Source organism: Mastigoproctus giganteus, chromosome 4 (genome assembly GCF_048544385.1).
Source record: "Mastigoproctus giganteus isolate SK-2022 chromosome 4, ASM4854438v1, whole genome shotgun sequence".
Classification (NCBI taxonomy): domain Eukaryota; kingdom Metazoa; phylum Arthropoda; class Arachnida; order Uropygi; family Thelyphonidae; genus Mastigoproctus; species Mastigoproctus giganteus.
Genome location: NC_143578.1, coordinates 202,587,593 through 202,613,354, shown reverse-complemented (window position 1 = coordinate 202,613,354; position 25,762 = coordinate 202,587,593). Strand labels below are relative to the sequence as shown.

At 37.6% G+C, this 25,762-nt stretch overlaps 1 protein-coding gene across 1 annotated transcript in view; it reads right to left on the bottom strand.

The window, feature by feature from the left end:
* Fatp1 (Fatty acid transport protein 1) overlaps window positions 1–25,762 on the bottom strand; it is a 259,281-nt gene that overhangs the window by 22,105 nt on the left and 211,414 nt on the right. Inside the window, exons 9-10 of the mRNA XM_090371137.1 lie at window positions 24,962–25,099; window positions 12,653–12,817 (exon numbers count right to left, since the gene is read on the bottom strand). Of these exons, the coding sequence (XP_090227263.1) occupies window positions 12,653–12,817; window positions 24,962–25,099 (303 nt within the window). The remainder of the gene's footprint in view (window positions 1–12,652; window positions 12,818–24,961; window positions 25,100–25,762) is intronic.

The window sequence follows — 25,762 nt, the reverse complement described above, 5'->3', positions numbered from 1 at the left end:
AACTTAGATCATCTCTTACGACTGACAGACATGTTGGATCCTGTCACGTAAAAATGATTGATGGCTAGATGGAAATTTATTTGATTGTTATGCCTTAGATCTCTGTTATGTTATACCGTCAGGTAAACTTATTTCTTGATGTTTTAAAATTTCACCTACACTAAAAACTTGTTTGTATAAACTGTGTTGATTGACTTGTATATAAGGTATTCATTTCTTGGGATGTGAAGTTCCTAACTGTTCTCCTGGGATCTCATTGGTGGAGTAGCTCACTGGATTAATTTAATTAACTGAATAACAAGTTTAATCTTGATATTTGGGCGACACATCTTAAACCCAGTGCTGTGTCAGTGTTGGACCTGTGACTGATGGACTCAGAACTAAACTTTACTGTGTATCATTGCTGGTTTTTTTTTTTTTTTATGTAAACCCCAAACATGAGAGGTATTAGAACCTATAGTACTTAGTACCGTGCTTAGGTTGGAGGTTGAGAAGACGAAAGAAGATATTTGTTGACATTGGACTTGAACTTCTGTAGACTGTAATTTTCAGGAAATATGTATGAAGGAAGGTTGTTCCAGAAAATGGCAGTTGAATGAATAAACGAGGAAGATGAAAAGTTGGTTCTGTGAGTTTGAAGGTGGACAGTAAATGGATGTTGGCTGGTGGCGGCACGTGTTCGGACTGTTTTGAAAGAGAGAGCGGGAATTATAGAAGCCAATTCAGAAGAACAGTGCCCATGGAAGTATCTGTAGAAGAGGCAAGCAGCAGAAACAGTACGTCTATGAGACAGCGAGTGGAGAGACTGTTAGAGATGAATCATTAATTAACTTAACTGCCCTCTTCTGAATGGAATCAAGAAGCCTGAGAGAGGTTTTGGGGGCACCACCCCAGATGTGGGAACAAAATTCCATGGCAGGGTGTATTTGCGATTTATACAGAGTGAGCAGCTGTTTGAAAGAAAAGTAAAGCGAAGAGCAAAAGAGAAAACCAAGTTTTTTAGATGCAGAGGAAGCAATATTTTTAATGTGCTTGTGCCAAGAGAGATTAGAAGTCAGGGTAATCCCCAAAAGAGATATATCATTTTGCCTAAAAATTGGAGTGTCACTAAAGTTAAGCATAGGAGCAGAAGAATCCTTTTTGCGAGATATAAGACAAGACTGAGTTTTAGAAGGGTTGAAATCAACTAAGTTGTCTTTGCTCCACTGGAGAATTACCTGAAGATTGGCATTTAAGGAATTGGTGGCAGATTTTCGAGAAATTGAAGCTGATTGAGTAGGACAAGGTTTCTCAAAATGGAAAGTGGAATGCAATGTTGTTGTTGCTGTTTTTTGGTTTTTAGGAGCATTAGCAACTAAGGCCATATTGCTCCGGGGATATGCGGTGATCATTCCCTGACCTTTCCACATCCTCTGTATTTGGTGGTCACTGGCTCGAACCCTGGTCTACTCAAGGCATGTTCTAACTGCTGCTCCTGCCCACCTGGCTACGGAGGCGCTGAATGCAATGTGCGATCGTCGGCAAAACTATGGATAGGATTTCCAGTCAATGGAAGAAGGTCATTAATATACAAGAGGAAAAGAGTGGGGAAAGAACTGAACCTTGGGGGACACCGGCATTAGTGGAGAAATTAGAAGACAGAGAGCCATCTACCATCACCCTCAGTGAGCGATTGGAAAGAAAACTGGATAACCAATTACTAAAAACAGTTGGCAAACCATAAGATGGAAACTTGTTTAGAAGACCTTTATGCCAAACACGATCGAAAGCCTTTGAGATGTCAAGAGCAACTACTTGTGTTTCCCAGAACCTTTCCATTGAATTAATCCATTTTATTTTTTTATTTTTTTGGTAGTTGTTGGTGCATCGGCTTCTGTGGCCATAGTGCACCTCCCAAGGTTTTTCCAGTACTTTGATCCAAGCCCGAGGTGGGATTCGAACCCGCGACCTTTGGGTTGCCAGGCAGGCACTTTACTCACTGGCTAGCCCGGTCGGCAATTAGTCCATAAATGGGTAACATAAGCCAGAATATCACTAGTGGATTGACACTGACGGAATCCACACTGGCGATCGTTGATCAGACGGAAGGTTTCTAGGTAGTTTAAGAGTTGGCAGTTAATTGATTTCTCCATTACTTTAGAAAGAGTAGAAGTAATTGCAATGGAACGATAATTGGATGGGAGGGAATTGTCACCCTTTTTAGGAACTGGCTAAATATGAGCAAATTTCCAAGAAGAAGGAAAAACACCTTTGGAATAAGAAAGTAAAAAAAGGTGGCAAAGAATAGGAGTAAGTGCAGGAGCACAGGTTTTGAGAACAAGTGGAGAAATACCACCGGGACCTGGAGCTTTCTTAGCATCAAGATTCGTCAAAATCCTTCTGACATCCTTTTGACGGAAGACCACAGGAGGCATTGAATGAAGCGTGTTGGGAATGGCGGGAGGTGTTTTACCAAGATCATTAATACATGAGTTGGAAGAAAAATGGGATGCTAGCAGGTCAGCTTTATCCTTGGCTGAAGTGACAACAGAACCATCTGGATTGGACAGAGGTGGGAGCAGAGATGGGCAAAAGTTGCGGCCAATAGCTTTGGCAAGAGACCAGAATGCTCGGCTATCATTGGTGCAAGAATCAAGTTTTCTACTCTTAGCCTGTTCAAACTCTAGTTTGGACTGATTAATAACTGCTTTACAATTGTTGCGAGCTTTGGTGTAGGCAGAAAATGAAACTGGAGAATTAGAAACATGCCAATTACGATATGCAACATTCTTCTCTTGAACAGCCTTAGCACATTTATTGGAAAACCAAGGTTTAGATAAAGGACGAGATTTTAAAGTGGAGTGTGGGATAAAGGATTCCATTCCTGCAAGAATAATTTCACTGACACGATCTGAACAAACGTTGACTTCAGAAGTTTTGAAACAGTAATCCGACCAAAGAAAAGAAGAAAAGAAGTCTTGCAGGTCATCCCATTTTGCATTCTTGTAATGCCAAACAACACGAGGTTGGGAATAGCCATGAGATAAAGGTTCCATTGGAGAAGAGACAATCACCAAGTTGTGAATTGAAGTGCCTAAAGGACCTCTCACTTTGACCGTGTACTTAGAGGGGGTTGTTTGTGAGAAAAAGATCAAGCGTATTGGCTGTATGATTAGGATTGTCCGGTATTCTTGTAGGTAAATGAACAATCTGTGCAAGGTCATTAGTAATTGCAAATGCCTCAGCATCTCGACCAGCTGGGTCGGTGTGACTAGAAAACGGAAGCCAGATGGAGTTGTGAACATTAAACTCACCAAGGAAAATTACCTCACTCTTAGGAAAGTTGGACTGGAGAAAGTCAAGTTGCAAAGAGAGGAAGTCAAAGAGCTCCAAGTGATTAGTGGAATTGGGAGAACTGTAGAGTCAACAAATGAATTTGACACGATGAGGTAGAGAGATTTTAAGCCAGAGAAGATCAAAGAGAGGAGATTCCAAATTGCCAAGTCTCTGACAGGGAATATCAGAACGGACATAAGCACAAGTACTACCTTTGAGGCGAAAGGAATCATAGAGCAAATAATTTGGGCATCTGAGATGAGCAGTAGTTGAATCAACCGATAACTGAGATTCTGTCAGAAAAAGTATGTGGGGTTTGGCAGACTGCAAGTGGAAATGTACATCATTGAGATTAGAATTGAGACCACATATATTTGTGAAATGAATTAGGAAGTGCTTGGGTGGTTTAGATCTTTTCGCAGATAAGCTTGCTCTATTAGTTTGACAATTCATGGTGTATTCAATAGTAAGAAAAAGTGAGTGGGCCATGCTGTATGAAGTAATAAAATTTTTGGATATGGCGTACATATGGTAAGAATATACCCAGATCCTTGACATAACGTGGCTCGACAATGCTCCCCGCATACACATTACTTGGACTCCCTCCAGTTACTATCTGGGAGAGTAGAGGTAGCAAGATTATACACTAGCTGATCTGGAAGCCTCCTAGAGAGTTACCAATAGGTTCGGTCCGGTGTACTAACTAGCGGCCGGCCTGGGAACACCGTTTTAGAGCTGTACCCTCGAAATGTAAGGAATATTGGATCTCGCCACGATGTTCATCATAACCTCAAAAGTCATCAATCATACTGCATGATGGAAGAGGTAGGGAAGGGTTCACCGGAACTTAGCTCTAAAGACTAAACATGGATTACACCACTTCAAGCCTCCAATAAGCAAAGTGGTGGTATTGCACCGGTTGATGAGAGTCATCTACCACCTAGAAAGGTTTGTTGAAGACCATCAACTTCCTTCTGTATTTATTCAAAAGGATGGACCAGTAAGAGGAAATTGCCTTGCTAATTTTAGTCTGATGTGGTACATCAACCTTCTTTTTCATTCCCTCAAGAGGATAGGACCGTGGAGATAACTTTAACTCTTGCTGATTCTGGCTGGAAGTGGTTGTAGAATGATTTTTCCCATGATTGTGGCTTGCTGAAGATCTTTGAATGCTGCTGTTTCTATGGTGGGATTGGATTTCTGAAGGAAATTTTCTCCTGAAAGATGTGTAATTTTCCACTCCCTCCTGTCTTTAATCTATGTTCTTCTATAACTTCCATTTCGTTGGTGGATCATCTGTTTGATCCTCTGCTTTTCTATACTTTCCTTCCCCTTTCATCCCACACTATTCCCACTGTATCCAATTTTTCTTTCATTCACTATATTTGATCTATGCTAGGGTTTTGCTCTGGTTTGGATCAGCAAGATGATAGTAGATCCTGGCAGCCTCCACATGGTGGGACGTGGTGACCAGGTGTTGCCAGGTCCCACCTGCTAAGAGCCAGGTACCGGCCGAAAACATAACAACAGAACACATCATAACATTTACACTCCCACCACACTACATACAGATGGCCAGTTTTAGTGTAAGCTTCAACACAGGAAGTACAATAGCAGCTAATGGGGGAAACCCTGGCAGTGGCTACTGTTAATAGATTAACAGTAGCCACTGGCAGAGGTGGAAGTGATTCTTGCACTGCTTCTATTGAAATGAGCAGAAGCCTGAAAATCAAGATGCAGGATATTTCAGAGACTGCTGGGAGTCATTGCGGCACAAGTAAACACATGGGTTGTGTTAGGGTAGCTAAGAATAGAAACAGGTGCATGTATACCTGCGTGTACACCAATGCTAGGAGTTTGGTAAATATTTTGATGAATTTGAGGTATTGCTCAAAACATCAAAGTCAGATATTGTTGGGATATCAGAGACGTGGTGTCACACAGATATAAGTAATGCGGAACTGGAATTTGGGGAATACAATGTGTATAGAAAGGATAGACAGGACAGGAGGGGAGGAGGGGTTATGCTATTAATTAAGAAACACATAAAGTCCAAGGAAGTGAAGCCAGTCGACATCGATGGACAGGGCAGTGTCGAGTCAGTTTGGTGTGACATAAGCATAGGGAAATCAAAATTGAGAGTAGGAGTGTGCTATAGTCCTAATAACTCTGATGAGTATAATAAGATATTGTACAGGGAAATAGAGTGGGCCAGTAAATCAGAGTCTTATAATGGGGGATTTTAATTTCCCAGATATTGACTGGAATTTGTGGGTTGGTCACTGGCACACTAGCAAGGCTTTTGTGGATTTATTGGATGATTGTTTTCTACATCAGCATGTTCGTGAGGCAACAAGAGGGAGCAATACTCTTGATCTGATTATCAGTAGTGATTCTTCATGCATTAAGAATCTGCAGATAAATGAACCACTAGGTGGCAGTGATCACAGTGTGTTGAAGTGGGATTTACTCAAGGAGGTAACTACCATCAGAGGTAAAGGGAAGGGTTTTTGTTTTCGTAAAGGCGACTATGATGGTCTGAGACAGTATTTAAATTCTATACAGTGGGACCAACTGATGATGCTACCAACAGCAAATTCAAAATGGGAAGCATTCAAGGAACTAATCTTGGAGGCTACCAGGCTTTACATACCAACTAAGAAATATTTTTCAAGGTTTAGGCCTAAATGGTTGTCAGATGAACTAATGAGACATGTGGCAGAGAAGAAAAATGCATGAGATACATACAAATTAATAGGTGACATGGAAGCCGATGATAGATATAAGTTGGTCTGTAACCAAGTCACAAAGGAGATTAGGCAGGCAAAGGCAGACTACGAAAAATCCTTGGCAAAGGATGCAAAGAAAAACAGAAAAGAGTTCTTTACATATTTAAACTCAAGAAGGAAAGGGATGAATCAGATTGGTCCACTGGATATTGATGGTTCAACAGTTGAGGATCCTGCTCAGGTGGCTAACAGTCTAAACGAGTATTTTGCATCTACATTCACGCATGAGGAGTTATTCAGGAAGGAGAATGATGTAGGTAAAGTAAACATTGGCAGTGAGCTGGATGATTCTGTAATAACTGAGAGGAAAATGGAGGAGAGATTGTTGAGGATAAACATAAAAAAGGCACCTGGGGTGGATGGGATCTATCCAGTTATATTAAAGGAGGCAGCAAAGGAAGTAAGCAAACCCCTAGCGATAATTATGAGAGCTTCTTTGGACTCAGGGGAGGTACCCATAGACTGGAGATGTGCAAATGTAACCCCAATTCACAAAGGAGGATCAAAGGCTGACACAAGTAATTATAGACCTGTTAGTTTAACTTCTGTTCCAGGTAAATTAATGGAGGCACTGGTTAAAGAAGCACTGCAGGATCATCTAGACAAGAATTCAGTTATAGCTCAGACGCAGCATGGTTTTGTTAAGGGCAGGTCTTGCCTGACCAATTTGATTGGATACTATGATGTAGTCACAAAAGAACTGGATGCAGGGAATAACTTTGATATTATATATTTGGATCTTAGAAAGGCTTTTGATACTGTTGCACATGGAAGACTGCTGCACAAATTGGAGCAGTGTGGCATTGGAGGCAAATTGCTGCTATGGATAAGGGGATGGTTGTGTGGCAGAAGACAGAGAGTGGTAATCAATGGACACTGCTCAACGTGGACTAATGTTATTAATGGAGTTTCTCAGGGTTCAGTGTTGGGTCCGTTGTTGTTTTCGGTGTTTATGAATGATATTGATGATGGGATATCAAGTTTAATGTCCAAGTTTGCAGATGATACAAAGGTTGGCAGGGTTGTTAAGGACACTACTGACGCTATGCTGCTGCAACAGGATCTGGAAAGGTTGAACAGATGGGCTGAGAGGTAGCAAATGAAGTTTAACATTGACAAATGTAAAGTACTACATATGGGAAACAGTAACCCCAGAGCAACGTATCAACTCTGCGGTACTACACTGACAGTGGTGGAGAATGAAAAGGACCTGGGGGTAATTGTGCAGGCAGATATGAAGTTCTCTGAGCAGTGCAGACAAGCTGCAAGAGTAGCTCATGGTTTATTGTCAATGATATACAGGAATTTTTCTAGCAGGGATAAGGAGGTGATTATTCCCTTGTATAAGGCAATGGTTAGGCCACATCTTGAGTACTGTATACAGGTCTGGAGGCCTCATTTCAAGAAGGATGTAGAGCTGCTGGAACGGGTACAGCGAAGGGCATCAAGATTAGTGAATGGAACAAAGGGTTGCTCTTACAAAGAAAGGCTTAAGTTTTGCAAATTACAGAGTCTGGAGACTAGGCACCGGCGAGGTGATCTGATAGAGGTGTATAAGGCTTTGAATGGTTTGAGCATGCTCAATGCCAATGGGATTCTTCATCTTGCTCAGAATAATCACCTCAGAGGGCATAAATTCAAATTGAGGAAGGACGGATGTCGGATAGATGTGCGGAAATTTGCCTTTGGCCAGCGGGTGGTTGGTTGGTGGAACCGACTTCCATCACTTGTTGTTGAAGTTGATAGCCTAAACAAATTTAAAGCTCAACTGGACAGGTATTTCGAACGAACGGAGGGGTGAAATGGGAGTGGTGTGTGTTTTTTTTTTTTTTTTTTTTGGCTGATGCTGAATAAGCTTGCTTTCTTGCATCATATGCCTCTACTAATGCTAATGCTAACAACACATGAATATCCCTGAATAGCCTCGTTACTGCATAATTCCTGAATAACCCCATTACTGCATTGTCTAACCAATCCAATTAGATTGGTCGGACAAGACTGTACCTTAACAAATCCCTGCTGTGACTGCAGTATAACTGCGTTCCTGTCTAGATGGTTTTGCATTACTTCCTTAACCAGCAACCCTGTTATTTTCTCCTAGAAAACAAGTCAAGGTAACATGTTCTGTAATTACTGTAGTCACCCTTTGATACTGCTTTGTGAAAAGGAGACACACTTGCACATCTCCAGTCCTTAAGGGCCATCCCCTCAATCCAAGGAATCTCTCATAATTAAGTCCAGAGGTTTTCTTACATTTTTTGCATGGTTCTTTTTAGACAAATTCCTTCCACTCCTGGTGCCTTTTTTACATCTAGCTTCGACAATTTCTCTTACACTTTCTTCTTGCTTATTACATAATCATTTAGTTCTTCCCTACTATAATTTGATATACTTCTGGCACCCCCATTCCTAAAACTTCATGTGTGAACGCAGATTAAAAAAAAAACCTATCCAGTGTGTCAGCAACCTGAGCAAGATCATCAACTACTATATCAATAGTGTATCAATGGCAGAAGACTTGAATGAATGTTTTTATGTTGAAACAACACAATACTGGCAGAAGTAGACTTTGGTTTTTTTTAAGCAATTCTAAAGGCCAAGCAAAGGAAAAATTCACAAACTTAGATAAACACCAACCATAACGACACCACTGCACTACAAATTTAAAACAAATTATAAAATACAATAATTTTTAAGAAGAAATTTCCACTTAACAGCTCCCAAAAAAGAGATCCAATCCAAAAAGCAATTATGCTATAACTCTTAGTAGACAACGACCATCTCAATGTTTTCAGAAGAAATTTTGGGATGTATAATGCTTTGTTCTTTAATTAAAAATAAATAAATAAATAAAACCAATTGAGTAACTTATTATAAATGGATATCAACCTACATGCTTAAAACAAAGAATAAAATTACAAATTTATTAAATTAGCCTATACTAAACACGAGGTGTTTCAATTAAAATGCACAGGGGGTCTTATCTTGCTTAAAGTTTGGGCTGTTTGTCATCTAGACATTTGTCATATTTGAGCTGAAACTTTTGAAATCTTGTTAAAACTGGACTACATATAGCTTTAGATTTTATAATTTCCAAATCAAAGTTCTGCTTAATCAACTTTTTTTTTTTTTTCAATGGAAAGTTGTTCCCTGCCTTTATCTAAAAAGATCATCTCTGTATTTCTGAAACAAACAAACTTATTTTATTTGAAGAAAAAAAAAAAAAAAAAACACTAATTATGTGATGTTTGTTTTTCAGTACACGTTTAGCTGTGAACAGCTGGCTAAGAGCACAGCTGAGTGCTATCTCCTCATCTGCAACTGTTGTATTTGTTTTTATTTTTGTTTAAAATAAAACAAGTTTGTTTCTGACGTAGCAATGAAATTATTTTACACTAAACTGAAGATGAGGAATAATCGACTTTGAGAGAGAGAGAGAGAGAGAGAGAGAGAGAGAGAGAGAGAGAGAGAGAGAGAGATAATTATATAAATTTTAATACTTCATTCAATTTTTCAGGCATGGTCACACATATATGTAATTAAATATTGTTTTAAAGCAGTTTTTTTACACAGTCTGCACATGCTTTTTATGTATTGTTATGTCAGACTCATGAATGTGGTGTCATTTTTGAAGATAGCTCTCTTCACAAATATAACTTACCTAGTTATATTACCTAACTTTTTTAACACATTCCATTTTAATATAATTCAAAAATTTTAGTCTAACAACAAACAAAAAAGATCCATATGACAAATCTGCCTAAATTGAAATAAAAACTAATACCCTAATAAATACCTTAATAAATTTTTTGTTTTTTTATTAAGGTATTACTCTCTCCTTCCTTCTCTGAAAAGAAGGAGAAAGTTTGAATGTATGCACTTCTAATTCCTGTGGTGCAATTTGAGTATGTGCGTAGGAAATTGTTATTCAGATTCCATTTAATGATAGTTGCAGGAAGTTTTATGTTAAGAACTGAAATTGTATTTTGTTTAAATCATTTTATTGCTAGTGCTTTGAAGTGGTTAATCTGTAACTAGAGGATAATTTGACTAGTGCTATTGCCAAATTGCTTCTTGGTTGGTAAGAGGTGGACTGGACATGTTGGCTGAGTTCTGATGTATGATTTTGTATATGTAAGCTGGCTCGGTGATAATAGGCTCTGCTGTTAGATATGATTGAGGCACCATGTTTTACTGTAGTGCTGCCAATATAATGTGCATTGCATTCTTGCTGGCAATGAATTAAATATACTATGTTGTTGATGTCTTTATTTCAAACAACAACATCTTCAATTGTTATTAAAGTATGTGTTGATTTTATTATATGATGAAAAGACTAAAGTGAGGTCATGTTAGAAAACATGTTTTTAAGTTGCCTAGCTAATTAGCTGTGATATGGAAGAACTATTTTTATATTTGCAAGTGACTCTTTTTTTTTATTACTGGAGGGTTTTTAATCTATTTCTTGCTCCATATATAGTTTCTTGAATTAGGCTATGTGAATGTTTTCTATTTTAAAAGGCAATATACTCTTGAACTTCAGCAAAACAATTACAATAGTGTAAATTTTTTGGACTTAAAAGAATTTTTAAAGATAATGATCAATTAAACACTCTTATTTACAGAAAATACACATATATAGGGAAATTTTTGCATCATCCATACAGTGTTTAAAAAATCAATTTTATACATAAAAAATTTACAATGCAATAAAATAGTGTCATAATGAAAATGATTTACAAACAGAATTACAATACTTAACTAATGCCTTTTCAAAAAAGAAATACCCACATAGCCTAATCCAAGACACTATATATGAAGCAAGAAATAGATTAAAAACCCTCCAGTAATAAAATAGTCATTTACAAATATAACAGTTTTTCCATATACTGACTTTACTCTTGTCGTTTCATCATATAATAAAATCGATACATACTTTAATAACTATAAAAATACTTTCAAATACAATATTTCAGACAGCAACACATAATATATTTAGTTCACTGCCAGCAAGAATGCAATGAGTGTTATATCAGCAGCACTACAGTAAACCTTGGTGCCTTGACCATATCTAATACTAGAGCCTATTATCACCAAGCCAGCTTATATACACAATATCATACAATAGAACTCAGCACCAACATGTCCGGTCTACCTCTCACCAACTGAGAATCAATTCAGCAATAATACTACTCAGGTTACCCTCTAGGTACAAATTAACCACTTTCAAAGAATTAGCAATAGAACGGTTTAAACAAAATACAGTTTTTTATTTTATTCTTAATGCAAAACTCCCCACAGCTTTATCATTAATATGGAATCTGAATAACCTAAAGTTTCCTATGTACATACTCAAATTACAACACAGAAATTAGAAGTGCAAATTATTTTAACTCTCTCCTTCTCTGCCATTATGAACCAACTAAAGATGACTCAAGTTTCCATTGAAACTCTTGGTTCAATAGTGATTTTACCCAGTGAAATCACTTATAACTAGCGTTAGAGTAAAGTGCACTTTCCTCTAAGCAACGATTTTAATAAGTTTTTAATGTAACCATAACCTTTTAATATTAATTTCATTCTTATCGACATAAAGACAATGGCAGGTAAGTTCTGGAAATAAGGGTTTCCATTCCTTTTATTAATCTCATTTCAAACTCAGAAGTTAAGATTATCAGTAATTTTAATAGAAGACTTAATTATTAAAATAATTAACTACCCATGCTTCAACTACCCATGGAGGTAATTGAAGCTGATATCATGTGGAAAATGTCAATTGGAGCAGTACCCATGTGAAGAAGAAAACACGGAGGGTTTTCTTTCATTTTATTTAAATAATTTTTAGTTTGCACAGAAAAAAGGGCTTCCTTACACCATACAGCTAACTAAGACACAAGTGGCACAAGATCATTATTATATTACCTGGACTCTAACATGGCATTCAAAATTCTGTGCTTACACACTGATCATGGTTGTGCTAAGTTTGTTTATAACAATGGCTCTGCTGTCTAGATTTAACAGTTAAAAGGAATGGTGTAAGAAAGACATGGAGTGCACAAATATTACTGTATTTTGTAGGCTCTAACATGTGGTATGCATAACTCAGTTCTGTACTTACACAACAATTTTACTGTGGTAACTGGATTTATTTCTGTGTAAAGTTTCAATATATTTGTTTTAAATTTATGGTAAAGCCAATGCTTGTATTGTTCTAATTACACTGTTTTGATTTTTTTCCAGTTGTACTTTATGAAGTACAGCTGGAAATTTAGACCTTTCCAAATAGGTAATTTATTTTATTCAAATAGTCTTCACAGATAGACTAATTAGTAAACAAAGGTGCAGACTAATATATGTGGTGGTTCGCCATCTATGTGTGAGCTCTTCTGCCATCAGTATTTCATTATATTAATCCCCTAGCCATTAGTTGTAGAGGATTTATTCTGTCATGAATATAGCATCTTGATATACAATCATATAATAAATATTAATACTTTCAAAAAAACTAAAAACCTGTATAACAATAATGTAATTCTAACTCCACATACCTGGTACCTCCACACCATAAACAACACAATCATTTAGTTGTACAACATTGCTGATAATCGCTTCTACTTCAGTAGTAGAAACATTTTCACCTTTCCATCGGAAAGTATCACCAGTGCGATCCACAAAAAACAAATAGCCATATTCATCCATGACAAGCATATCACCTATTTGAAAAGAAAAATAACATAAGTAATGATTAGTGGTGTTTGGATCTCTCTCTCTCTCTCTCTCTCTCTCTCTCTCTAAAAAGCTGACAGTTATTAAGCAGGGTGTTTCTTCTTTGGGAAAAACAAGATTTTTTTTAAAATCCAGACATTTGATCTAAAATTAAATTTCATTGGAAACATTCAATTTTATATTAAAGTATAACCATGGAACTCTTTATCAGTACAGTATGCTTTTAAACTGTAGTTTATCTAGGATTTTTCTTCTATGGATTTCTGTCTTGACTGTCTGCCAGGCATCAACTTATTATGACTGCTTCAAAGCATTGTTGCAGACTTTTGCCTCTTCAAAAATGCCGAGTCAAAGTTTTGTTTATAACAATGGCTCTGCTCTACACTTGACTGTCAAGAGCATAATATAAAAGCTTCATCAGAAAGAAAAGATCTGAACTTTTTATTAATTTTTCCCTCCCTACCTAGCTGAATGTTCTCACACGCACTCAGGAATCGTTAAAATTCCAATCCTTTTGAGTTTTAGGTACAGCCATTTAGACCACGCTGTGCAATTGTATTGTGTCTATAGGCAGATTTCTATGTTTTGTGGGCTGAAAAACTCGGAGTAACTAAAGGGGTAAAAAGCTGCTCTCTCTGCCTAAGGTCAGCTAACTACAACATTGATTGAAGAGCACTTTAGAAATTTCTGCAGTACAATAGTTGATAGGAATCAAACCCATATCTCTCCAAACAAGCAACGAAACTACTATACTGTCATGAGGATAAAATGCCAAGCATGACTCGGGATAAACTGTTAATTTTAAGCATCCTTAAACACTTATTGGTTCCCCAACAAGACTCTCACATTGAAATTGATAAAACTGATAATATATTATATATACATACATATTTTTCCCCCGAAGAATCGATTTATTTCAATTTGATTAAAAAAAAAAACTCATTCACCGAATAGTACTATCAGATGACAAACTGATTCTCCAAATATAATTACATTTAAGTTAAATAATACTTAACTTAATGCTTCAAAACTCAATTGGCAACTCGCAATCTATGAATTCTGTTTGGAGCCCACACATTTTTGAATACTGTAGGAAAAACGCTTTAATCTTAGGAATTCACACCGAAGTCACTGGCTGCCAAACTGTCCATAATTTATCAAATTTGTTCCTAAAGTTATAGAGCTTTTGCTGTGAGTGTATTAAATATTTGAAGTTGCAACAAAACTGGACTGTATCAGCACAAGTCACCTCAACAGAATAACATTGGTAGAATTGCACTAATGCTTTTTTTTTTTTAATGTATGTACTCAAAGTAAAGTTTTACACAAATGCTGTGGCACATTATTAATGATTCATCATCCATCAACCTGTTTTGACATTCACAATGTATTGTCTCTGCACACATTTCTCACTGGTCTTTTTATAATTGTAGTTGACAAAGGCAGGTAGCCTTTCCTGATTTACTGGCAAGGAAGAGCAGTGTTTTCTAGCCTATTGGCAATGCAAGTTAGAGGAGTCATCCCATGCATTTACTTTCTTTGAAAATAAATATTTAATTAATATTTATTTATTTTAATACACCAAGTTCTCTTATTGCTTTCTAAATTGAGAGAGGGTATTATATTCAGTACCATATGCATTGCATTGGAAATGAAAAAACTGCAGAAAGTTTGCTTTTGATATTAAGAGAGAAGAATAACACACTACTTTTTATTGTATGTATACATTTACAGTAAATGTTTGCCATGAATGTTGTGGCATATTGCCAATCAGTTCATCCCTCAACCAAAAGTCGTTTTTTTTTTGGCTAACTGAACAATTATAGCAAACTATTCTCATGTGTTTATGAAGGTCATATTTATTAACAAAAATAAGAAATTCACAGAATAAAAAAATTCAAACTTGAATGCAGTTCTACTATTTTTTTGCAAAAAAAAAAAAAAAAAAAAGGAGAAAAACAAAGTTATTGCAAAAGGACAGATATATTATGATGGCAAGATGGGGAAGAAGCCAAACTAATTCAAAGAGATGGATTCTCTGTCATAAACTTGAGAGTTAGCAGCTATGTGGTATTGAGAAGTACTGGAAGCTTGTCCACAAATATTAATTTGAAATTGATGCACTGCAAAGTGACGAAATTTGTGTTTCCTTAGCATTTATAAGAAAATCATTTTTCAGTGGAGACTTGTGCACCATGTGGTTACATTGTAGCAATAAAGTACTCCCTCACTGAACAAAAGAACAGAGCCTTCTGTTTAGACTCTCCATGACCTGGCAGTAGAACTGTCTATGACAAAGCCTAAATAATCTTTTGGTTCAGTCTAGTTTCATAATCTAATTCCAAAATGCAAGTGGTATAAAAATTTTAAACATCACATATCATCAATGTATCTAGGAGTAATGACCTAATGATTCCTCTAGCTAATGACCTAATGAAAAATGATGTGAGGTACTTTAGATGGAAGAGCTACGTTCTTTCACTAAGTTCTTTCGTAATTTCTTTCACTAGAAGTTGACAATTCAGAAGTTATTGGCCCCGGGTGCCAAGCGATTGTGACTGAGCGATTTCTCTGTGCTATTACTGCGATTTCTCAAAAGTGATTTATAGTTATTTTGAGTTCTTCACGTTAATAAATCTATTCATTTAAAAACAGCTCTTGTTACAAAAACACTTGTACAGAGCAAGAAAGGAAAGGCACCTTTCTTTATTTCTTCTAGTTTACTACTAACCACTTACTACTTTTCGCTTGGTCACACCAGGCACTGCTCCTGCCTCCCCGTGGCGGGGCCGGTAACCTTGGCAGAAAAGTTCATCTGCCAGGGGCTAAGAGGAGCCAACATGGAACAAAGCATGTTTCCAACTCTAGAGCCGTCGAGCTGTCGGCCAAACACAGAAAATGACCATGATTCGTCGCAAGCAAAGAGGTTGAAAACCAATCCCTCGGCGACAGACTTACCTGCATTCTTAATCATGCACTCGCTATCTGACCAGCCTCTCAGTAAGCTATCCCCTTTTTTAATCCAAAAACACCTGGAAAGTATTGCAGGGTCTCCCAAGATGGTTAAGAGACTGCAATCAGGGGACTTACTTATTGAAACTATAAATGGCAAACACTCTGAAAAATTACTTAAAAAGACAACTTTCGCTGGTATTCCAGTGAAAGTAACTCCACATGCAACCCTAAATACACCAAAGGGTGTAATATCTAGTTGGGACCTGATGAATGTGACGGAGGAAGAAATTAAAGAAGAGCTTCAGGAGCAAAATGTAATAGCTGTAAAAAGAATTATGATAAAAAAAGACAATATTCTCACACCTACCAGAAATATCATTCTTACATTCAACAGTCCAAGCCTACCCACATCAATAAAAGCTGGATATCTACTTTGCCGCACTCGTCCTTTCATACCCAATCCGTTGAGATGTTATAAATGCCAGAAGTATGGCCACTCTCAAACAACGTGCAGAAGCAACCCAGTTTGTCCCAACTGTGGATCCTCCGATCACATTCAAAGTGATTGTTCGGTGGTGTAGCAATTTTAATTAGTACAAGGATTCCAGCTAAACAAATTACTCTCCAAACCCAAATCGAAGCTGTCGCTGTGCGTCTGATTACTCAAACTGCATTAACTCTAGTCTCACTTTATCTCCCACCAAACCATGCTTACACTTATAATGATCTTAAAGAACTTTTACTGCAGCTACCCTCCCCTATCTGCCTGCTAGGGGACTTCAACGGCCACCACCCTTTATGGGGTTCATCTAAATTAGACAGACGCGGCCGACTGATTGAAACTTTACTGGAAAAAGAAAACCTCACTCTTCTTAACAGTGGCTCGCACACCCATATACAGTTACCCAATGGACAGACTTCTGCCATTGACCTATCGATTTGCTCCCCAATACTGTTTTCAGCTATGCAATGGTCCACCCTGGATGATCCCATGGGTAGTGATCACTTTCCAATTGTTTGTAATCTGTTGACTACCCAACCACAATTACAACATCCCTGCAGGAAATGGAAATTCTCTAAAGCCAATTGGGCAAAATTTCAATCAGCAATCACTCTTGACAAAAAAACTATTCAACTACAGCCCATTGATGAAGTTACTGATTATATTACATCCCGCCTTTTAGTTGCAACTAAGTACTCAACTCCGTTATCAAATCCCCCATCCCGACGGCATTTCAACTACTGGTGGAACGAAGAGTGCACAAAAGCAAAGAAGGAAAAAAATAAAGCATTTAATTTATTCCGTCAATCTCCAACCACAGCTAATCTAATTAGCTACAAGAAACTAAGGGCAAAAGCGCGTTACATTCAAAAGCAGGCCAAGAAAGATTCTTGGACTAGGTTCGCATCAACTATCAATAGGAACACTGACTCCAGACTAATATGGAAAAAAATTAGGCAGCTTTCTGGGAAGTTTCCAACTGTTCCTTCCCCAATTCTCTCCTGCAATGGGCAAGAACTCTCTGCTCCTATAGATATAGCCAATGCCTTGGGCAAAACTTTTGCTGAAATATCGGCTGCATCAAACTACACTCCAAAATTCCAGAAAATTAAGACTGCCAAAGAACAGAGACCTATCAACTTTCGAACCTCACTGTCACTTCCATATAATCAGCCTCTGCAATATTGTGAACTTTTACAGGCCATCAGAACAACGCGAAACAGTGCCTCTGGGCCAGATGGCATATATTATGTCATGCTGCAGCATCTCGATGAGAAAAGCTTACAAATGATTCTAATCTTTTTTAACCGGATCTTCCTGGAAAATATTTATCCAACCTCTTGGCACCACGCTACAGTTTTGGCGTTTTTGAAACCTGGAAAAGATCCCTCCAGTTCTAATAGTTACAGACCAATATCTCTGTCAAGTTGCCTTGGTAAAATTCTTGAAAAAATGATCCATAGTCGACTCACTTGGATCATTGAAACTCAACATCTACTGAGTAATTGTCAACATGGCTTTCGTAAAAACAGGTCATCCCTAGATCTGATGATCAAGGCGGAATCTGAAATTCGCAATGCCTTTGTGAAAAATGAACACCTTGTCATGGTCTCCATTGATATAGAGAAGGCATTTGATACTACCTGGCGGTATGGCATTCTCAGTGACCTATATGATCTTGGTCTACGAGGCAACCTACCCATATTTATTAGGAACTTCCTCAAGAGCCGATCTTTCCAGGTGAGATATCAAAATTCCCTTTCTGCTACATTCTCGCAGGAAGAAGGAGTACCACAAGGATCAGTTTTGAGTGCAACCTTGTTTGCCCTTAAAATTGATTCCATTACAAAAGTACTTCCAAATACTGTAGAGGCTTACCTTTACGCTGACGATCTCGCTATTTCTTGCCATTCTCAGAACATGAGATCTGTCGAAAGGCAATTGCAGATGTCCCTCAATAAAGTTCAAAAGTGGGCTGAGCTCAATGGATATCGTCTTTCCCCAGAGAAAACAGTTGCGATCCACTTTTGCTGTCAACGCAAATTGCATGCAGATCCTGAACTTCGGATTTCAAATTCCACCATTCCGATTGCCAGCAATATGAAATTCTTGGGACTAATCCTGGACAGTAAGCTCAACTTCTTAGATCATGTTAAATTAATACGTACTGCCTGTCTCAAAAAGATCAACATGCTAAGAGCTTTATCTGCCCTCTCTTGGGGAGCAGATCGTACAACTTTGCTGCTCTTATATAGAGCACTGATTAGATCCCGTTTAGACTATGGTGCTCCAGTTTATGATTCTGCCCGAAGGAGTGTGCTACGCTGGCTGGATCCTATTCAACATAATGCATTGCGGATTGCAATTGGTGCATACAGGACATCTCCAACTCAGAGTCTATACATTGAAGCTAATGAGCCCCCTTTGCATCTTCGTAGAAAAATGTTACTACTTAAATATGCAGCCAAAATACAGACTTGCCCTTTGCATCCTATTCAGCCATACCTTTTTAATCAACCACTAGTAATCTCTATAGAAATAAACCAAGTAAAATCCAACCGGCTGGCCTACGGCTCCTTGAAATATCGCAGAACTGGAATGTTCCTCTCTACAATATGCAACAGATAAAGAATTACTCTCATCCACCATGGACCACCTTTCCTCAACTGACCTCTGATACCTATTTTCTTCAATGGGGAAAGAATTGCCTGCCGGCAGTGACTGTGCAACAACTCCATGCTAGCCATATTCAAACTTATGCCGACTTCTTACCGATATATACGGATGGTTCCAAATCTCTGTCAACTGTTGGAGCAGCAGCAGTGTTTCCCTCTGCTATCATATCAGCTTCTCTTCCACCTGAGTATAGCAACTTTTCAGCAGAACTGTATGCAATACAGTTAGCTCTAGAAAATTTGAATTTACATCCATCTGCAAAATATATAGTTTATACTGACTCTCTCAGCTCAATCAAAGCAATGCAGAATACATCTCAAAAGAATCACCATATTGTAATGAAAATCAGGAGTTTGCTATTGCAGATTTATGATCGTCAACAACTAGTGAAGTTTTGCTGGATTCCAGCACATTCAGGCATAAAAGGGAATGAAGTGGCTGATACATCTGCCAAAAGTCCAAGTTCAGACCTAACTTCTATCCCTATTCCAGCGCCCGATTATAATATCTTAATTCAAGCAGCATGCCATGCACAGTGGACAGAATTATGGCATAACCAAACGAATAACAAACTTTTCCAGCTGAAACAAAACCCAAAGTTCTGGCATTCCAGCAATCAGACAGTGCGGCGGGAAGAAGTGGTACTCACACGAATGAGAATAGGACACACCCATCTGACTCACCTCCATCTACTAATGGGCGATGATCCTCCTCAGTGTCCATACTGCTTAGAACATCTAACAGTCAAACACATTCTGATTGACTGTCCGCAGTATCAACAACATCGAGCTGCAATACTTCAAAATCTGGCTAATCGTTCAGAAACATTGACATTACATCATATCATTGGAGAGGACGCAAATGTTAACAAACTTTTCTGCTTTTTAAAACAAATCGGAGTGTATCATCTTTTATAAATAGGCTACAGAACTGAAACTAATTTAAACTGGATTATTTTTTAATATTCCTACGAATAGGCGCACTATAGCCATAGCAGCTAATGCGCCAATAAACACCCATACCACACACACACAGAAGTTATTTTTCTTGATGATTTTATTAAATTATCTTCTTTCAAAACTTCTCGATCATAAACTGGATTTGGACATGAGTCATTAATGCTCAATAATGATTGCTTGTACTTTTTGGTTTGGTAATTAAAAAGTACTCATATAGCTTTTTGCACAACTTCTAATCTGTTTTTTAAATAGACTTGGAGGTTGCCACTACCAGTCTAGTCAAATTTACACAAGACTGCCAAAGTGTATACATATGCTTCAAAATTTTTACTACAGCAGCAGGCATGCATTAATTAAAAGGTATAAATATAGCTTTCCTTTTAGCACTTTTTTCTAGATAACAGAAAATGCCTATTCTCTTTTAACAAAATATTTGTCTACTTTCACAGGAAGGCATTGATAACGTTGTAGGGCAGATATCATCCTTTAAGGGCACAAAGGGTGATACTGTTGTACACATTGGCACTAATGATATTAAGAGTAGGAGACCAGCAGAATTACTTAATATGTACAAGACAATGCTGAAAAAAAAGCATTGAGTTAGGGATGAATTTGAAAGTGTCTGCAATTCTGCCCAGACATGATAGGAGGCAGTATATGATGAGAACCATGTCAATCAATTCAGCCCTGGAGAGATTGTGCAAGGCTCAAGGGGTAGAATTTTTCTCAGCCTATTCTGTGCTTGTTAACAAGAGAGACTGCTTCTATAGGGATGGGATACACTTAAATAGAAAGGGTGCAAGAATATCGAGGCAGAGTAAGATGGGTTGGGAAAACTGCTACCTTGGGGGAATACATGGACTAATAGATTAACAGTAGTTAATCTATTAGTCCATGCTGGCAGAGGTAAAAGTGATTCTTGCACTACTTCTATTGAAATGCAATTGAGCAGTAGCCTGGAAAGCAAGGCAATGGGAATTTCCAGGACTGCTGGGAGTCATAGTGGAACAAGTAAATACATGGGCTGTGTTAGAGTAAATAAGAGTACAAACAGGTGCAGGTATACTTGCATGTACACCAATGCTAGGAGTATAGTTAATAAATTCAATGAGCTTGAAATGCAAGTCAAGACATCAAATGCAGATATTGTTGAGATATCAGAGACATGGTGTCACACAGACATGAGCAGTGCAGAACTGGAATTTGGGGAGTACAATATGTACAGAAAGGATAGATAGGAAGGGAGGAGGGATTATGCTGTTAGTTAAGAAACACATAAAATCTAAGGAAGTGCATCCAATTCATGTGGGTGAACAATGCAATGTTGAGTCTGTTTGTTGTGACATAAGCACTGGGAAAGGAAAAATGAGAGTAGGTGTGTGTTATAGGCCTAATGAATTTGATGAGTATAATGAGCAATTGTGAAGAGAAATAGTGGGCCAGTAAATTAGAGTGTCTTATAATGGGGGATTTTAATTTCCCGGATATTGACTGGAATCTGTGGGTTGGTCACTCACACGCTAGCAAGGCTTTTGTGGATTTATTGGATGATTGTTTTCTACAGCAGCATGTTCGGAAGTCAACTAGATGGAGTAATACTCTTGATCTGATTATCAGTAGTGATTCTTCATGCATTAAGTATCTGCAGATAAAGGAACCACTAGGTGGCAGTGATAACAGTGTGCCGAAGTGGGATTTACTCAAAGAGATAACTACCATCAGGGGTAAAGGGAAGGGTTTTTGCTTTCGTAAAGGTGACTAGGGTGTTCTGAGACAGTATTTAAATTCTATACGGTGGGACCAACTGATGATGTTATCAACAGCAAATTCAAAATGGGAAGCATTCAAAGAATTAATCTTGGAAGTTACTAGGCTTTTCATACCAACAAAGAAATATTGTTCAAGATTTTGGCCTAAATGGATGTCAGATGAACTAATTAGACATGTGACAGAGAAGAAAAATGCATGGGATACATATAAATTAACATGTGACACAGAAGCCTATGATAGATATAAGCTGGTCTGTAACCAAATTACAAAGGAAGTTAGGCAGGCCAATGCAGATTACGAGAAATCTTTGGCAAAGGATGCAAAGAAAAACAGCAAAGAGTTCTTTACTTATGTAAACTCTAGAAGGAAGGGGATGAATCAGATTGGTCCACTTGATATCGATGATTCAACAGTTGACAATCCTGCTCAGGTAGCTAACAAAATAAATGAATATTTTGCATCAACATTCACACATGAGGAGTTATTCAGGGAGGAGAATGCCACAGGTGTATTCAACTGTGGCAGTAAGCTAGATAATCTTGTAATAACTGAGAGTAAAGTGGAGGAGAAATTGTTGAAGATAAACACAAGAAATGCACCTGGGGTGGATGGAATCTATCCAGTTATATTAAAGGAGGCAGCAAAGGAAGTAAGCAAACCCTTAGCCATAATTATGAGAGCTTCCCTGGACTCGGGGAGGTACCCATGGACTGGAGATGTGCAAATGTGACCCCAATCCACAAAGTAGGATCAAAGGGAGACACAGGTAATTACAGACCTGTTAGTTTAACTTCTGTTCCAGGGAAATTAATGGAGGCACTGGTTAAAGAAGCATTGCAGGATCATCTAGACAAGACTTCAGTTATAGCTCGTACACAGCATGGATTTTTTAAGGGGAAGTCTTGTCTGACTAATTTGATTGGATACTATGATGTAGTCACAAAGGAACTGGATGCAAAGAATAATTTTGATATCATATATTTGGACCTTAGAAAAGCCTTTGATACTGCTGCACAAATTGGAGCAGTGTGCATTGGAGGCAAATTGCTGCTATGGATAAAGGGATGGCTGAGTGGGAGAAAACAGAGTGGTAATCAATGGACACTGCTCTTTGTGGACTAATGTCATTAGTGGAGTCCCTCAAGGTTCAGTGTTTGGTCTATTGTTGTTTTCTGTATTTATAAATGATATTGATGATGGTATATCAGGCTTAATATCCAAGTTTGCAGATGATACGAAGGTTGGCAGGGTTTTTAATGACACTAGTGACAGTACACTGCTGCAACAGGATCTAGAAAAGTTGAGCAGATGGGCTGAGAGGTGGCAAATGAAGTTTAACACTGACAAATGTAAAGTACTACATATGGGAAGCAGTAATCCCAGAGTAACGTATCAACTCTGTGGTACCACACTGACAGTGGTAGAGAATGAAAAGGACCTGGGGGTATTTGTGCAGGCAGATATGAAGTTCTCTGAGCAGTGCAGATGGGCTGCAAGAGTAGCTCATGGTTTATTGTCAATGATATATAGGAATTTTTCTAGCAGGGATAAGGAGGTGATTATCCCCTTGTATAAGGCAATGGTCGGGCCACACCTTGAGTACTGTATATAGGTCTGGAGGCCTCATTTTAAGAAGTATGTAGAGTTGTTGGAACGAGTAAAAAGAAGGGCAACAAGATTAGTAAACAGAACAAAGGGTTGCTCTTATGAGGAAAGGTTTAAGTTTTGCAAATTATAGTGTCTGGAGACTAGGCAATGGTTTGACCATGCTCAGTGCTGATGGGATTCTTCCTCTTGTTCAGAATAATTGCCTGAGAGGGCATAAATTCAAATTGAGGAAAGACGGTTGTAGGACAGATGTGCGGAAGTTTGCCTTTAGCCAGCGGGTGGTTGATTGCTGGAACAAACTTCCATCTGCTGTTGTAGAAGTGGATAGCTTAATTAGATTCATGGCAGAACTTGACAAACATTTGATTTATTTCAAGAGAGGATGACACATCAGCTTCTGACCTTGAAGTGGTTGTGAGATAGTGCGGCCTGAAAGTAGGTTTCAAAATTAAAGGAAAAAAACATTGAGGACTATTTCAAGTAAACTTCTCAAAAATAGTTATTTGTTTTGTGTTGCAATATTTTTCATTTAATTTTGTGTAATATAATGTTCTACATTAAAACTATGCTTTGTACAGTATTTTGTTAACTTACTTTTACTTTTTATAATTTTTAGTTTAAAATATTGTTTTTATTAATTTAATATGAAAACCAATTTAGTTAAAATTTTGTTATTTAGTAACTTTAAATAAAAACGTACATGAAAAGATAGCTTCTGGTTAATCTGGAACAAGTGTGGTCTCATCAAGTCCGGATTAACAGGGTTCTACTGTAATCATATTTGGAAAACCAATTCAACATCTAAATATGCTGTTCATTAAAAAGTTCCTATTCCCCACCAAAAAACTGAAATGATTTCAGTTTCATAAGATTGAGGGGGAGAGTCTAGTTTTTGGACAATTCAGTTTTCAGACAGCCAGATTCAGGACTTGTAACACCTATTTCACATCTTAAACTGATCTGTTGTTACAATTTTCTGGGATTTAAATCAAACCCAGAAAATTGTAACAACATTATGGTAAATAATGTTTTACAATATTCAAAACTGGTATATGTTATTCCTTCTGAGAATAATTAGTATCTATTCATTAAAACACTACAATAATAAATAAAAAAAAAAGAACTCTTCTAAAAACATTTTTAAATTGATACTCTATATGTGATAACCCATAGCCGAGTGATCAGGAGCAGGAGTGCTGTAGCACACACTCTTTGAGTAGACCTGAGTTCAAACACCTGACTGCTATATATGGTCGATCTGACAAACCACACACTGGATCAGCATGGCAGATTATGGTCCATTTCTCTCAACATGAATCATCGAGGAAGCTTCCATCCTGCAGTGGATTGATAATGGCTGCAGTTTATGTGATAACCTGGCTTAATTTTATTCTCATTTCTTTCATTTCATTTGAAAAAAACCTGAATGGGAAAAATTTCCTTTGAACATTTTTTCATATTATTCTATAACCTTTTTATAGCACATTTTGCAATATTTTCTTGCCTTTAACTTGATTTTTGTTAAATTTCTTTTTTTTTTAAGAACTCTAACCTTATCTTAGTAATATATTAAATGTTAGAAGATATTAAAAATTAATTAAAACATGTGTAAGGAAATTTAAAGTTTTCCATTAAAAAAAAAAAAAGAAATGCCATATCACCTGAAAGAAATGCCATGTCACCCTTTCGAAAAACATCTCTGGCAATTTTTTTCCCAGTTGCTGTTCGATTTATATAACCATCAAAAGAACGAATGGGGTCATCATGAATAATCTTTCCCACAAATTCTCCAGGTTCACCTTAAATATGAAAACATGAGAAAGAAATGGCTCACAGAAGTTAGACTGAATTTAAAAACAAAGAACTTTGTATTAACACCACCATCAAACTATATTATGCTAAGCTATATAAACAAAACTTACAGGCATGCATGGGGGGGGGAATAGAGAGAGAATACATGTACTGTAGTTTATTATTATTAGCCATATGGTGCAAGGAAGCCTGTGGCTTATGCTGCACCAGTCAAAAAAATTTCTAAATTACCGAGAGAGGGTGGGGGGGTTGGAGAATCACTAAGAAAGAGAAGAATGATATCCAGCTCAGGACCCTGGGTGTGCCAAGCCCATACTCACCAGATGTGAGCCACTGGGGTTAAATTTGTACTTTACTTTCTCTTATGGTAATGGTATGCACACTTGTGCAAGAAAATGGTGCTGAAGTTATATGCACCAAAGAGTAAAGCAATGAAAATTAATTTGCTAGTAGCTTACAAATGTTTTCAGAAATAAGTCAGCCTAAAGCAGCCAGCTTCATCCACATGCTTCAATATTGGAAAAAGGTCAGTCTTGGTATGAAGCATGTGCTGAAGGTGATACTAAATCAGAGTTCATGATCAGTTTATGAAATAAGTGGATTTTGGTGACATCTGTTAGAGTAGTTAGTGCAATTAAGCAGGCTGAAAA